Here is a 13,090-nt window from a genome sequence, read left to right on the forward strand (position 1 = left end):
TGATCGTTATATGCAGCCAGACAGCGGGGGCAGCAGGCAGAAGGGGAGAGTGATGGACGGGCTCCCCCTCACAGTGTAAGGAGTGCTGGAGCCTCTTATCATAGGTGCCCTCTGCTCCGGGTCCCTGCTGCTCTGCCGTTTACCTAACCTAATAGCTGACACACAGGGATCTCCACTTACTGTGTGTCAGTAGCCGGGCAGCAGTGAGGAGTCTCCTTCCTCTCTGGAGCCGGCCTCCTCTTCTCACATGGATCAGCTCGGGGGATGGGAGAGACCAGCAGGGACAGGAGTGTTACTACGGAGCTCTGTGCAGCCTGGTAAGCAAAAGCTCCTGCCTGAGATCTGTGAACGAACACACACACACACACACACACACACACGTACGTCCTGGCTGTATATATTACCCCCCCCCCCTGTCCTGGCTGTATATACTACCCCCCCTGTCCTGGCTGTATATACCCCCCCCCCTCTCCTGTCCTGGCTGTATATACCCCCCCTCTCCTGTCCTGGCTGTATATACCCCCCCCCCTCTCCTGTGCTAGTCTAGGTATAAAAATGGTGCGTGGCTAATCCATAAATGTTAGCGCTGCCCAAAAGACTCCAAATAGAGGCTGAATAAAGTAAAAATATTTATTAAAAGTGTACAATATTTACGCGTTTCGAGGAACAGAGGTCCTCTTCATCAGAATAGCAGATGCACTGCTATTCTGATGAAGAGGACCTCTGTTCCTCGAAACGCGTAAATATTGTGCACTTTTAATAAATATTTTTACTTTATTCAGCCTCTATTTGGAGTCTTTTGGGCAGCGCTAACATTTATGGATTAGCCACGCACCATTTTTATACCTAGACTAGCCTTACTCCCACGGGCCCCCACTTGGGAGCATCCCGTTTGGGCTATCCTAGTTGGCCTGCAGCCCTGCACTCTCCACCGAAGCACCATATCCTGGCATCTTCTGAAGACCTGGTACCCATTTGGGTGATATGCATAAAGCCCAAGGGGCTTGAAGGTGAGCACCCCATCAGCACCTTGCATTTTTAACTGACTTGTTTGTACGGTATCACACGAGGCGCTGCTGCCTGGCTTTTTTCTCTCTCCCTCTCCTGTGCTGGCTGTATATACCCCCCTCTCCTGTCCTGGCTGTATATACCCCCCCTCTCCTGTCCTGGCTGTATATACCCCCACTCTCCTGTCCTGGCTGTATATACCCCCCTCCCCCTGTCCTGGCTGTATATACCCCCCCTCCCCCTGTCCTGGCTGTATATACCCCCCCTCCCCCTGTCCTGGCTGTATATACCCCCCCTCCCCCTGTCCTGGCTGTATATACCCCCCCCTCCCCCTGTCCTGGCTGTATATACCCCCCCCCGTCCTGGCTGTATATACCCCCACACCTGTCCTGGCTGTATATAACCCCGTTCCGGCTGTATATTCCTCCGCCCCCCTGTTCTGGCTGTATATACCACCCCACCCCCCTATTCTGGCTGTATATACCACCCCACCCCCCTATTCTGGCTGTATATTCCCCCCCCCCCCCCCTGTCCTGGCTGTATATACCCCCCCCCCCCCTATACTGGCTGTATATACCCCCCCCCCCCCCTATACTGGCTGTATGTAACCCCCTCCCTGTGCTGGCTGTACATAACAACCCCCTCCCCCCCGGCCTGGCTGTACATACCCCCCTGTCCTGGCTGTATGTAACCCCCTCTCCCTGTCCTGGCTGTATATAACCCCGTTCCGGCTGTATATACCTCCGCCCCCTGTTCTGGCTGTATATACCACCCCACCCCCCTATTCTGGCTGTATATCCCCCCCCCTGTCCTGGCTGTATATATCCCCCCCCCTATACTGGCTGTATGTAACCCCCTCCCTGTCCTGGCTGTATATAACAACCCCTCTCCCCCGGCCTGGTTGTACATCCCCCCCCCCGGCTGTATATAACCCCGTTCCGGCTGTATATACCTCCGCCCCCCTGTTCTGGCTGTATATACCCCCACCCCCTGTGCTGACTGTATATACCCCCCCCACACACACACACCCTGTCTGGCTGTTTACAACCCTCCCTGTCCTGGCTGTATATACCCCCACCCCCTGTCCTGGCTGTATATACCCCCACCACCTGTCCTGGCTGTATATACCCCCACCCCCTGTCCTGGCTGTATATACCCCCCCTGTCCTGGCTGTATATACCCCCCCTTCCCCCTGTTCTGGCTGTATATAGCCCCCCTCCCCCTTCCCCCTGTTCTGGCTGTATATAGCCCCCCTCCCCCTGTCCTGGCTGTATATACTACCCCCCCCCCCTGTCCTGGCTGTTTATACTACCCCCCCCCCCCCCCTGTCCTGGCTGTATATACTACCCCCCCCCCCCCCCCTGTCCTGGCTGTATATACTACCCCCCCCCCCCTGTCCTGGCTGTATATACTACCCCCCCCCCCTGTCCTGGCTGTATATACCCCCCCTGTCCTGGCTGTATATACCCCCCCTGTCCTGGCTGTATATACCCCCCCCTTCCCCCTGTTCTGGCTGTATATAGCCCCCCTCCCCCTTCCCCCTGTTCTGGCTGTATATAGCCCCCCTCCCCCTGTCCTGGCTGTATATACTACCCCCCCCCCCTGTCCTGGCTGTATATACTACCCCCCCCCCCCTGTCCTGGCTGTATATACTACCCCCCCCCCCCCTGTCCTGGCTGTATATACTACCCCCCCCCCCCCTGTCCTGGCTGTATATACTACCCCCCCCCCTGTCCTGGCTGTATATACCCCCCCTGTCCTGGCTGTATATACCCCCCCCTTCCCCCTGTTCTGGCTGTATATAGCCCCCCTCCCCCTTCCCCCTGTTCTGGCTGTATATAGCCCCCCTCCCCCTGTCCTGGCTGTATATACTACCCCCCCCCCCCTGTCCTGGCTGTATATACTACCCCCCCCCCCTGTCCTGGCTGTATATACTACCCCCCCCCCCCTGTCCTGGCTGTATATACTACCCCCCCCCCCCCCCCTGTCCTGGCTGTATATACTACCCCCCCCCCCTGTCCTGGCTGTATATACTACCCCCCCCCCCTGTCCTGGCTGTATATACTACCCCCCCCCCCTGTCCTGGCTGTATATACTACCCCCCCCCCCCTGTCCTGGCTGTATATACTACCCCCCCCCCCCTGTCCTGGCTGTATATACTACCCCCCCTGTCCTGGCTGTATATACTACCCCCCCTGTCCTGGCTGTATATACTACCCCCCCCTGTCCTGGCTGTATATAGCCCCCCTCCCCCTGTCCTGGCTGTATATACTACCCCCCCCCCCTGTCCTGGCTGTATATACTACCCCCCCCCCCCCCTGTCCTGGCTGTATATACTACCCCCCCCCCCCCCCTGTCCTGGCTGTATATACTACCCCCCCCCCCCTGTCCTGGCTGTATATACTACCCCCCCCCCTGTCCTGGCTGTATATACCCCCCCTGTCCTGGCTGTATATACCCCCCCTGTCCTGGCTGTATATACCCCCCCCTTCCCCCTGTTCTGGCTGTATATAGCCCCCCTCCCCCTTCCCCCTGTTCTGGCTGTATATAGCCCCCCCTCCCCCTGTCCTGGCTGTATATACTACCCCCCCCCCCCTGTCCTGGCTGTATATACTACCCCCCCCCCCCCTGTCCTGGCTGTATATACTACCCCCCCCCCCCCTGTCCTGGCTGTATATACTACCCCCCCCCCCCCCTGTCCTGGCTGTATATACTACCCCCCCCCCTGTCCTGGCTGTATATACCCCCCCTGTCCTGGCTGTATATACCCCCCCCTTCCCCCTGTTCTGGCTGTATATAGCCCCCCTCCCCCTTCCCCCTGTTCTGGCTGTATATAGCCCCCCTCCCCCTTCCCCCTGTTCTGGCTGTATATAGCCCCCCTCCCCCTGTCCTGGCTGTATATACTACCCCCCCCCCCCTGTCCTGGCTGTATATACTACCCCCCCCCCCTGTCCTGGCTGTATATACTACCCCCCCCCCCCCTGTCCTGGCTGTATATACTACCCCCCCCCCCCCCCTGTCCTGGCTGTATATACTACCCCCCCCCCCTGTCCTGGCTGTATATACTACCCCCCCCCCTGTCCTGGCTGTATATACTACCCCCCCCCCCTGTCCTGGCTGTATATACTACCCCCCCCCCCCCGTCCTGGCTGTATATACTACCCCCCCCCCCCTGTCCTGGCTGTATATACTACCCCCCCTGTCCTGGCTGTATATACTACCCCCCCTGTCCTGGCTGTATATACTACCCCCCCCTGTCCTGGCTGTATATACTACCCCCCCTGTCCTGGCTGTATATATGTATAACACCGGAAGTTCCCGAAGCCTCTCTCATTCTTCCAAAGCTCTCCCGGCGGCTGAGCGTCTTGATGAGACGCTCGGCTGCCAGGGAGAGGTTCAACTATCTCAGTATCCGATGCAGGTAGTGTACGTCACAATGCCTGCGCCGGTAACGGGCCCTAGGTGAGTTAAATGTTTTTTTTTGTTTTTTTTTATTTAGCTGCAGTTAACCCTTAATTAAAATTTTTGGTTGAACATGTTGAAAGATCAGCTGACCTTGTGCATTTTGGCTGAACGTTGCCTCTTAACATGACCTATTACACCAAATGATTATCAGACGGAATGGCCAGTAATCAGCCAAGTACGGACGATATTTGTTTGGTGCAATAGGGCCCTTATGCCCTGGGCTATAAAAAAAAAAACCTTTTTTAGGTTTTTAGTTTTTATTATGTAACAGCAGTAGTACAGGTGAGTGCACTGTGCTCTAGACTAGAGCTAAATTTGTATTTTAATATGAATTTTTAGAAAAAAACACATAATAGAAAAATCATGCCATTAGCAATACTGGATTTCTCAAAGTAGTAAGTTTCAATGGAAAAGGAAGCACATTCTGAAGAGAAAAAAATTGTGTTTTTTTTGTTCCTTGCTCCCCTTACTTGGATTTGTCCTCTGACTACAAATAAATGAATAATAATGCACAGAACAAAGTCTCAAACAAAGCCTAACAAAAGGCTAATAAAAAAAAACACAAGTATTTAGAAAAAACACAGCGCTGGCACTACTCCTCTGCCACAGTTCACACAGCTAACTGGACCGACATCGTACGTGACAACCTCGGGCATCCGGGGTACTCCCCAAGACTTCAGACAAGTTCATGAATACATCCAATAGGAAGAAAAGAAGCTTGTGTGAATTAGTGGATGGCCTCCTAGCCCGCTACAGATGAATTTGCTGTAACTTTTAACTTGCACGAAATAAAGTCTGCGCATCACAACAATGAGTGCCCCCTAATCTTTTTTTCCTATTGGATGGAATAAAAAAAACCCACTCTACTATAGGATCTACCTGGCACAGAGCTGGTAGATGGGCAGCTGGACAGAGCACAATGCGGGGACTCTGGTGCACACTGATCATCCTCAGGTATTTCAATTCTAGTTTTTTCCTCTGGAGACACATCTGACATTTTTACAGTACCTGAAAGAAAAGCCATTTTATAAGTGTTTCCAATAGTACCACCACATTTAAGACAAAGAAACAAGCTGTTTAAGCTTGCACAAATTCTAGACATTTTATAAATTCTACTATCAAAATCATTTACAGTGTATATTACGTGTATACATCCTAAGGCTGCGTTCACACTACGTATATTTCAGTCAGTATATTTCAGTCAGTATTGCAACCAAAACCAGGAGTGGATTAAAAACACATTAAGGATCTGTTCACACAATGGTGAAATTGAGTGGATGGCCGCCATATAACAGTAAATAACGGCCATTATTTCAATATAACAGCTGTTGTTTTAAAATAACAGCAAATATTTGCCATTAAATGGCGGCCATCCACTCAATTTTAACATTGTGTGAACAGATCCTTTCTGTGTTTTTAATCCACTCCTGGTTTTGGTTGCAATACTGACTGAAATATACTGACTGAAATATACATATACTGACTGAAATATACGTAGTGTGAACGCAGCCTGACAAACTGTATAATAGGAAGATATTTATAGTGACACTGTTACCCACTTTTTGCATTCTGACATCTCTACACAGATGTAATTGGTTAATTTTGCCATTTTCATACCTTATTTTATATCATACCTCATGGTGCTTGTTCCAGTAAAAAGGGATCTTTTATCAACTGCAGATTCATCTGCCACCCCCTCGAAGCCCACTGGTATGGGCCGACCTAGAGGGGGTGGGGCCTAGACCTTTAGGCCAGCCTGTTCCAATGGTCGCTGAGGGGAAGGGTCCTATGTGCCTGTGATGTAATTGAGGGGCGGGGCCAACCGTGGTGCTGTGGGCAGGGCTAAGTGGCGCTGTTGCCATGAAGCCCCGCCCACTTAGCACAATCTGCAGTTGATAAAAGATCCCTTTTTACTTGAATAAGCACCATGACGTATGATATAAAATAAGTTATGAAAACTGCTAAATTTACCTTTTACACCTGTGTAGAGAAGTCAGAATGCAAAAAGGGGGTGACAGTGTCACTTTAAGGATCCTCAGTGACTGGAGCTCTCGCACCCGATGATTGGCAGTTTGTGTATACTGGTTTTAATCTTTATGTGTAGTAAATGTTATGTGTATGACAGCTTCACACTTAGCCGTGTTGATAATCTACCTATGCACATTAAGGCGTTTTTAATTCAAGTCATAATAGGAGGTATAGACGTACAAGAGATAGCAGAGGCATTGGTAGGGAGGGATAAAACAATCATTGGTGAGAATGAGATATTATATTATGTGATATGGGTACAATATTATATGTATTCATTAGAGATGAGAAAACCAGGTTCGGGTTTGAGTCGATCCGAACCCGAATGCTCGGTATTTGATTAGCGGCGGCTGCTGAACTTGGATAAAGCTCTAAGGTTGTCTGGAAAACATGGATACAGCCAATGACTATATCCATGTTTTCCACATAGCCTTAGGGCTTTATCCAAGTTCAGCAGCCACCGCTAATCAAATGCCGAAAGTTCTGGTTCGGATGGACTGGAGCATGCTCGAGGTTCACTCATCTCTAGTATTCATGTGTGATAACATAATCAATGTTACCCAGCACTCCTCTCTTGCAGATCACAGATAGTAGCAATATTAAAGCTGTACTACACGTCCCAAAAACCTCACAGTAAGCGAGCGACGATCTGCACTTGATTAGTGTGCAGCCCTTGCTTTTTACATAAAAAATAATAAAAGTTTATACTTACCTATACCCTCCCCTCCTGCAGCCTTCTGCCGGTAAGGTAGGTATGCAGTTTTTAATGTTTTTTAATGCATAGAGAGGCAGATAAAGTATCAGATTTGGCTGGAAACCCCCTTTAAATATATTTGTAAAGGCAGTAGTTTACCAGTGATGGTTAAAGAAAAGCCAAAATAGCTTTCAACACGTCACACTGAATTTTTGGGTACAAAATCTGCATCAATTGCACCTATGACAACAGGCATTGTAATCAACATTATTGTGGGAAATAAGCAACAGAGGGAAAAGATAGCAAAACAAAATAGCAAAATAAATGAGTACAACAGAAAATGGTGGTGTGGTGGGAAATGATACCTGGACTTGATGGGGCAAACTCTGAAGCAGATTCACAAGAAGCCGGGGAAGCAGGATGATCATTGTCGTCATTTGTCTCATCTAAGATAACCATATGGCTTGTGGGAATGCAATCTATTGTTTGGAAATCTTAACCAACAAGAAAGTAAAGAACAAGAAATTATCAAACATAAAACAACATTTGCTGTAAGGATTACAAAGATGAGGGTATGTCCTTATGAAAGTTGTACTGGAGTTCTGGTAAAATGCACTATGAGCCACTAATTGAACTTAGGGTACTATTACACGGGCCGGATCTGTGCTCGTTTACTGGGCCTATTATACGGCCCAATAATCGTTTAACAAGGGCTGCATGGACATAGTTACCAATGTTCTTACAGCCCTTGCTAAACTGGCATACATTATCTATCCATGGTCCAGGGCTCCTCTTGCGGTCCGCTTCTCCCCGGGTCCCGCGTGCTGCAGCTTCAGAGTGGCCTGTCAGAGTGGTCCCGGCCTGTGATTGGCTGAGCGGCCTGTCAGCTAAGACAGGCCGCTCTGAAGCTGCAGAGCACGGGACCCGGGGAAAAGCAGAGCGCAAGAGGAGCCCTGGACCATGGATAGGTAATGTACTTACTTTGCAAATCGTCAACTGCCGGCTGCGCACCACTATTACACGTAACAGTGCGCAGTCAGTGGCCGACAATTATAGGTCCAAACCTATATCAACAATCATCGGCTGATCGTTGTGTTTATTACACGGAACAATAATTGGCCGGATAGGGCCAATTCAGCTGATTATCGTTCCGTGTAATAGTACCCTTACCCAAAATTACACTAGAGAGAAAAGGAAGTGTGATAAGTTATTCACTGAAACCTTAGAAGAACAGGTTGTCTGACACACATTTACATTTCAGGTAGGAAAGATTTAGTGAAAAGTAAATGAACCGTTAAAAAGTAGTAACATATAGCTGCTTTGCCTTTGCTGTGGCCAGAGTGAAAGGGACCTCATGAAATCCTATTCACACTGGGTGGGTTGTAAGGTGTTATTTAAAATTCGAAAAACACAGCTGCTTTCTTCCAAAAACGGCACCACATCTGTCTTCAGGTTGTGTGTGGTATTACATCTTGGCTCTATTCACATCAATGGAACAGAGCTGTAATATCACACACAAAAATGATGACAAGTGGCACAGGTTATTGAAGAAGTCTGTCATGTTTTTCTCCCACTTTTCTCCCATTTTGATTGATAGCCTGTAAATGTAAACACATATTTACTTATGGTTACCCATTGCAGTACTGCAACACAGTTTTCTATAGTGATACTTTTTCAGCCAACTCCTTAACAGATGACTATCCTGGTACCATAAGCTATGTTCACACATTACATTTAATGCGCATTTAATTAGTGCTATTTTGCCACAAAATCGCGATTTTGCGGTAAAATAGCAATATTTTTGTCGTTATTTGGACAGAATAGTGGCAAAAACATTGACATTTTATCACAAATTGTGTAGTTAACATCAAAATAGCACTAATTAATGCAAATTAAATGAGAATTAAATGCTATGTGTGAACATAGCCTAAGGTTATAGTCACACATATGATCAAGGTAAACATTCTTGCAAATACATTCATTTAGCAAACTTGCCTGCTTTATCTGATATGAGTGCTATTGTTGACAGCTCGCTGTCTAGGTTACAGACCAACGCTCTGCTCTAAAAGCAGTGGTCTGTCTAGTCTATATAAAGCCATAATGTAAACAAATAGAGATTAAGGGGGAGATTATCTAAGGGTGTAAATATACACTGGTGTAAACTGCCCACAGGAACCAATCACAGCTCAGCTTTCAGCTCTGGTAAAATGATGAGCTGAGCTGTGATTGGTTGCTGTGGGCAGTCTACACCAGTGTATATTTTAATCTGGGCCTAAATGTATATATACACACATACACAAGATATATAGATAAAAAGGTGGGTGGTTTGTCCTCAAGTTCAAACAGAATGTACTAAACTTTGGGCCAGGATAGTTTCTAGGTCTTTTTGGCAACAGGGCCATTTTTGATAAAAGCGCCCCCCCCCCCTTTCAGCCCTGGGGAAGGTAGGGGGGCTAGTATCAAGATTTAGGTTACTAGGAAGAAGCAGTGTGTGTATTAAAGAATAGAGCGGTACAGCACCCCTACCAGATAATGTTCTACTGAATACAAAAACCTCATTCAGTGACTCACAGGTGACGCCATCTTTTATCTGAGGCGTTACTTTCCTTTTCCTCTTCACCTGGCCCAGACCTCCATGACTTCTTGCAGCTACAATTCATCTCTTCAGAACCTGCCAGACAAATATCTCAGGCTCCGTACTTTTTCAGCAACTTGCCTCCCTCTTCCCCTCCTTATAAGCTCCCAAACTGTAATAATTGCACTGTTTGGTGCACTAAAGTCAGTAGGTATGTGAGTTACCCCTTGTATGTAGGATCCCCTGCTGTGCCCTCCATATAGTAATAATGTACCCTGTGCCCTTAATATAGTACTAATGTCACTGCTGTGGCCATGATAATAATAATGCCCTCTGCTTTACCCTCCATATAGTGAAGTCCCCCTGCATTGCCCCATAGTAATAATAATCCCCTGCATTGCCGCCATATAGTAATGATGACCTCCTGCACTCCCCCCATATAGTAATAATGTCTCCCTGCATTTCCCCTATAGTAATACTACCCCCCTGCATTGCCCCCATATAGTAATAATGTCCCTCTGCATTGCCCTATATAGTAATAATGTCCTCCTAAACTCTCCCATATTTCACCCTGCATTTCCCTCATAGTAATAATGCCCCCCTGCACTCCCCCCATATGCCCCCCTGTATTTCCCATATAGTAATTATGTCCTCCTTCACTCCCCCATATGTCCCCCTTCTTTCCCCCCATATGTCCCCCTGCATTGCTCCAACACATAAAAAAAAACAACAACATTATACTTACCTAATCCTGGCAGCCACCGGAGGGATCTCCGGGCAGGCGCAATGACGTCATCACTGTGTCTGCCGGAGGATCCCTTTGCTGAAAAAACAGGCAGATGTGGGAGGTTAAGGTTGACATCCGGGGGAAGGGGCATTGTACCGCCCTCAGGGAAGGGGGAAGCGGTGTGGTGATGATGCTGTGGGTCTGGGCGCCCCCTAGCCTTTGGCACCCTGTGCGGTCATAGAAACGGCCCTGCTTAGGGCATTGAGTATATTATATATGAGTAACTACATCCCATGGAATAAGATATCGGCGGAAGGAATCCCCCACGAACCACTGCTTGAAAAAATGTATCTACAAGATATTGAGAACACTAGGGGTATATACTAGTTCGAGGGTTCACCAGCACATTATCGGTAGATTGGGGGGGGGTAGAGATGTGCTGGGCAGAGACGTCCATTCTATAGTCCACTGGGACCTCGCATATTTATGTGATCACAATTCCAAAGAACAAAGGGATAGATCTAAAGCAAAACAGGCGCACACCCTCATAATGAAAATTAAATATACCTTTATTAAACAGACATCAATGATATAACACAACAACGAGACTAGAATCCCTATACATGATTAAAAGCAATTAAAAACCAACAAACAACATGGGAGTACCAGACAATATAAGGTAACCCATCCACCCCCCCCTACAACCCAATTATAGATTTAAACCAAACCTTCCCAAATGAACAACAACAATTAAAAACTATAAATATAAAGTGCTATGGCTGAAAAGTGCAAACACAGAGAAATGTCATCATCCTAATTCAAAAAAAGTGCAACACTAAAATATAGGAAGAGGAAGTTCCTGGTGGACGTAACGCGTAGGGCATCATGGGTCACCCCAATTCCCCATCCCTTCCCATGCACATGGTGATATGAATTTATCTGCTTTCATATATACATATATATTTTAGTGTTGCACTTTTTTTTTTTAATTAGGATGATGACATTTCTCTGTGTTTGCACTTTTCAGCCATAGCACTTTATATTTATAGTTGTTAATTGCTGTTGTACATTTGGGTATTGATTTATTTGGGAAGGTTTGGTTTATATCTATAATTGGGTTGTAGACCTGGGGGGGGGGGTTACCTTATATTGTCTGGTACTCCCTTGTTGTTTGTTGGTTTTTAATTGCTTTTAATTATGTATAGGGATTCTAGTCTCATTGTTGTTGTGTTATATCATTGATGTCTGTTTAATAAAGGTATATTTAATTTTCATTATGAGGGTGTGTGCCTGTTTTGCTTTAGATCTATCTCTTTGTTCTTTGGAATTGTGATTGCTTATTTGGTAGGTCTTGGGCAGCACCCCTGCCTGGTGGTGCAGTCTCCCCCTAGTTTAAAAGACTGGCATATTTATGTGATGTCCTTAGAGGTTAGCCGGATAACCCCCTACACCGGATAGAGATCTGTAACAGCAACTGTTTCCTACAACAACCCACTTTCACTATGTGCCAATTACTGCTAGAACCCGGGTATGCGATTGCCGCAATCCACGAGTAGCATGATGTCACAATGTTTATCATTATGACAATTGAATGGAAACAGAAGTTGGACCCCACACAACCTTTTACTGCAACACCCATTCAATGGATTTTAGGTTTTTACACTGTACTATTTTGTATATTACTGTATATATGTATCTGGATACACTTGCACTTTGATATGACATAACACTACTGTTCTTAAAGGAACCTTATGGAATACAGTAATATTTTCACTAATGAACAATTTATTGTTATACTATTCAGGAGTGCTATAAATACTATTGTGAAACTCACGTTTGCTGTGCTTGAGAAAGGTTTTGAGAGGAAGCATAAACGTTGAATGCAAACTGGCTTTTTGATATGAAATAAACACTTAGGGGCCTATTCCACAGAGCGAAAATCGGGCGAATCGGCTGATCGTGTTATCGGCTGATCGTTTATTTAAGTTCAAACCTAAAATCGGGCACCGACCGCGCACCACTACATGGAACAGCGATGTGCAGCGGGGGGGGGGGGGGGGGGGCAGACAATTTCGCAAGCACCATGCTTTAACCAAGCATGTTGCAGGTCTTCTCCTGCACTCCTCCTTCCTCCCGGTCCCGTGCGCAGCAGCAGCTTCAGTGCAGCCTGTCTTAGCTGACAGACCGCTCAGCCAATCACTGGCCAGGACATGTTTAGGTAAAGTATGGTGTTTAAACAAGGGCTGCAAGGACATCGGTAAAGATGTCCTTGCAGCCCTCAATAAATGATTATCGGGCCGTGTAATAGGCTCAGTAAATGAGCGCCGATCTAGCAGATTGGCGCTCGTTTACATTAATGATCGGGCCTGTCGAATAGGACCCTTAGGATACTTTCACTACTTTGAAAGTGCTGCAAAGTTCTTGGTATATACATACAGTATGTATATACACACTCTTCTCTCCATTTCACATTTTGTAACTCTCCCTCTTTTAGCAGTTGGCACTCCCCTTCATAAGACCCACGTGACCCAAATTAGCAGAACACACCTGTGCTCACACGTCAGTACCTCCATGTTTTCCCATTCTGTCTGCA

The 13,090-nt window shown here is 47.1% G+C and overlaps 1 protein-coding gene across 4 annotated transcripts in view; it reads right to left on the reverse strand.

Annotated features, from left to right (window-relative positions):
* The window catches only part of LOC138783459 (dentin sialophosphoprotein-like), a 91,131-nt gene that overhangs the window by 12,780 nt on the left and 65,261 nt on the right, over positions 1 to 13,090 (reverse strand). For all 4 annotated transcript variants that reach the window (XM_069958172.1, XM_069958170.1, XM_069958174.1 and 1 more), the window contains 2 exons: positions 7,561 to 7,689; positions 5,353 to 5,481 (listed from right to left, as the gene is read on the reverse strand). In XM_069958172.1, coding sequence (XP_069814273.1) covers positions 5,353 to 5,481; positions 7,561 to 7,689 — 258 coding nt within the window. The remainder of the gene's footprint in view (positions 1 to 5,352; positions 5,482 to 7,560; positions 7,690 to 13,090) is intronic.

Source organism: Dendropsophus ebraccatus, chromosome 2, assembly GCF_027789765.1.
Source record: "Dendropsophus ebraccatus isolate aDenEbr1 chromosome 2, aDenEbr1.pat, whole genome shotgun sequence".
NCBI classification, from domain to species: domain Eukaryota; kingdom Metazoa; phylum Chordata; class Amphibia; order Anura; family Hylidae; genus Dendropsophus; species Dendropsophus ebraccatus.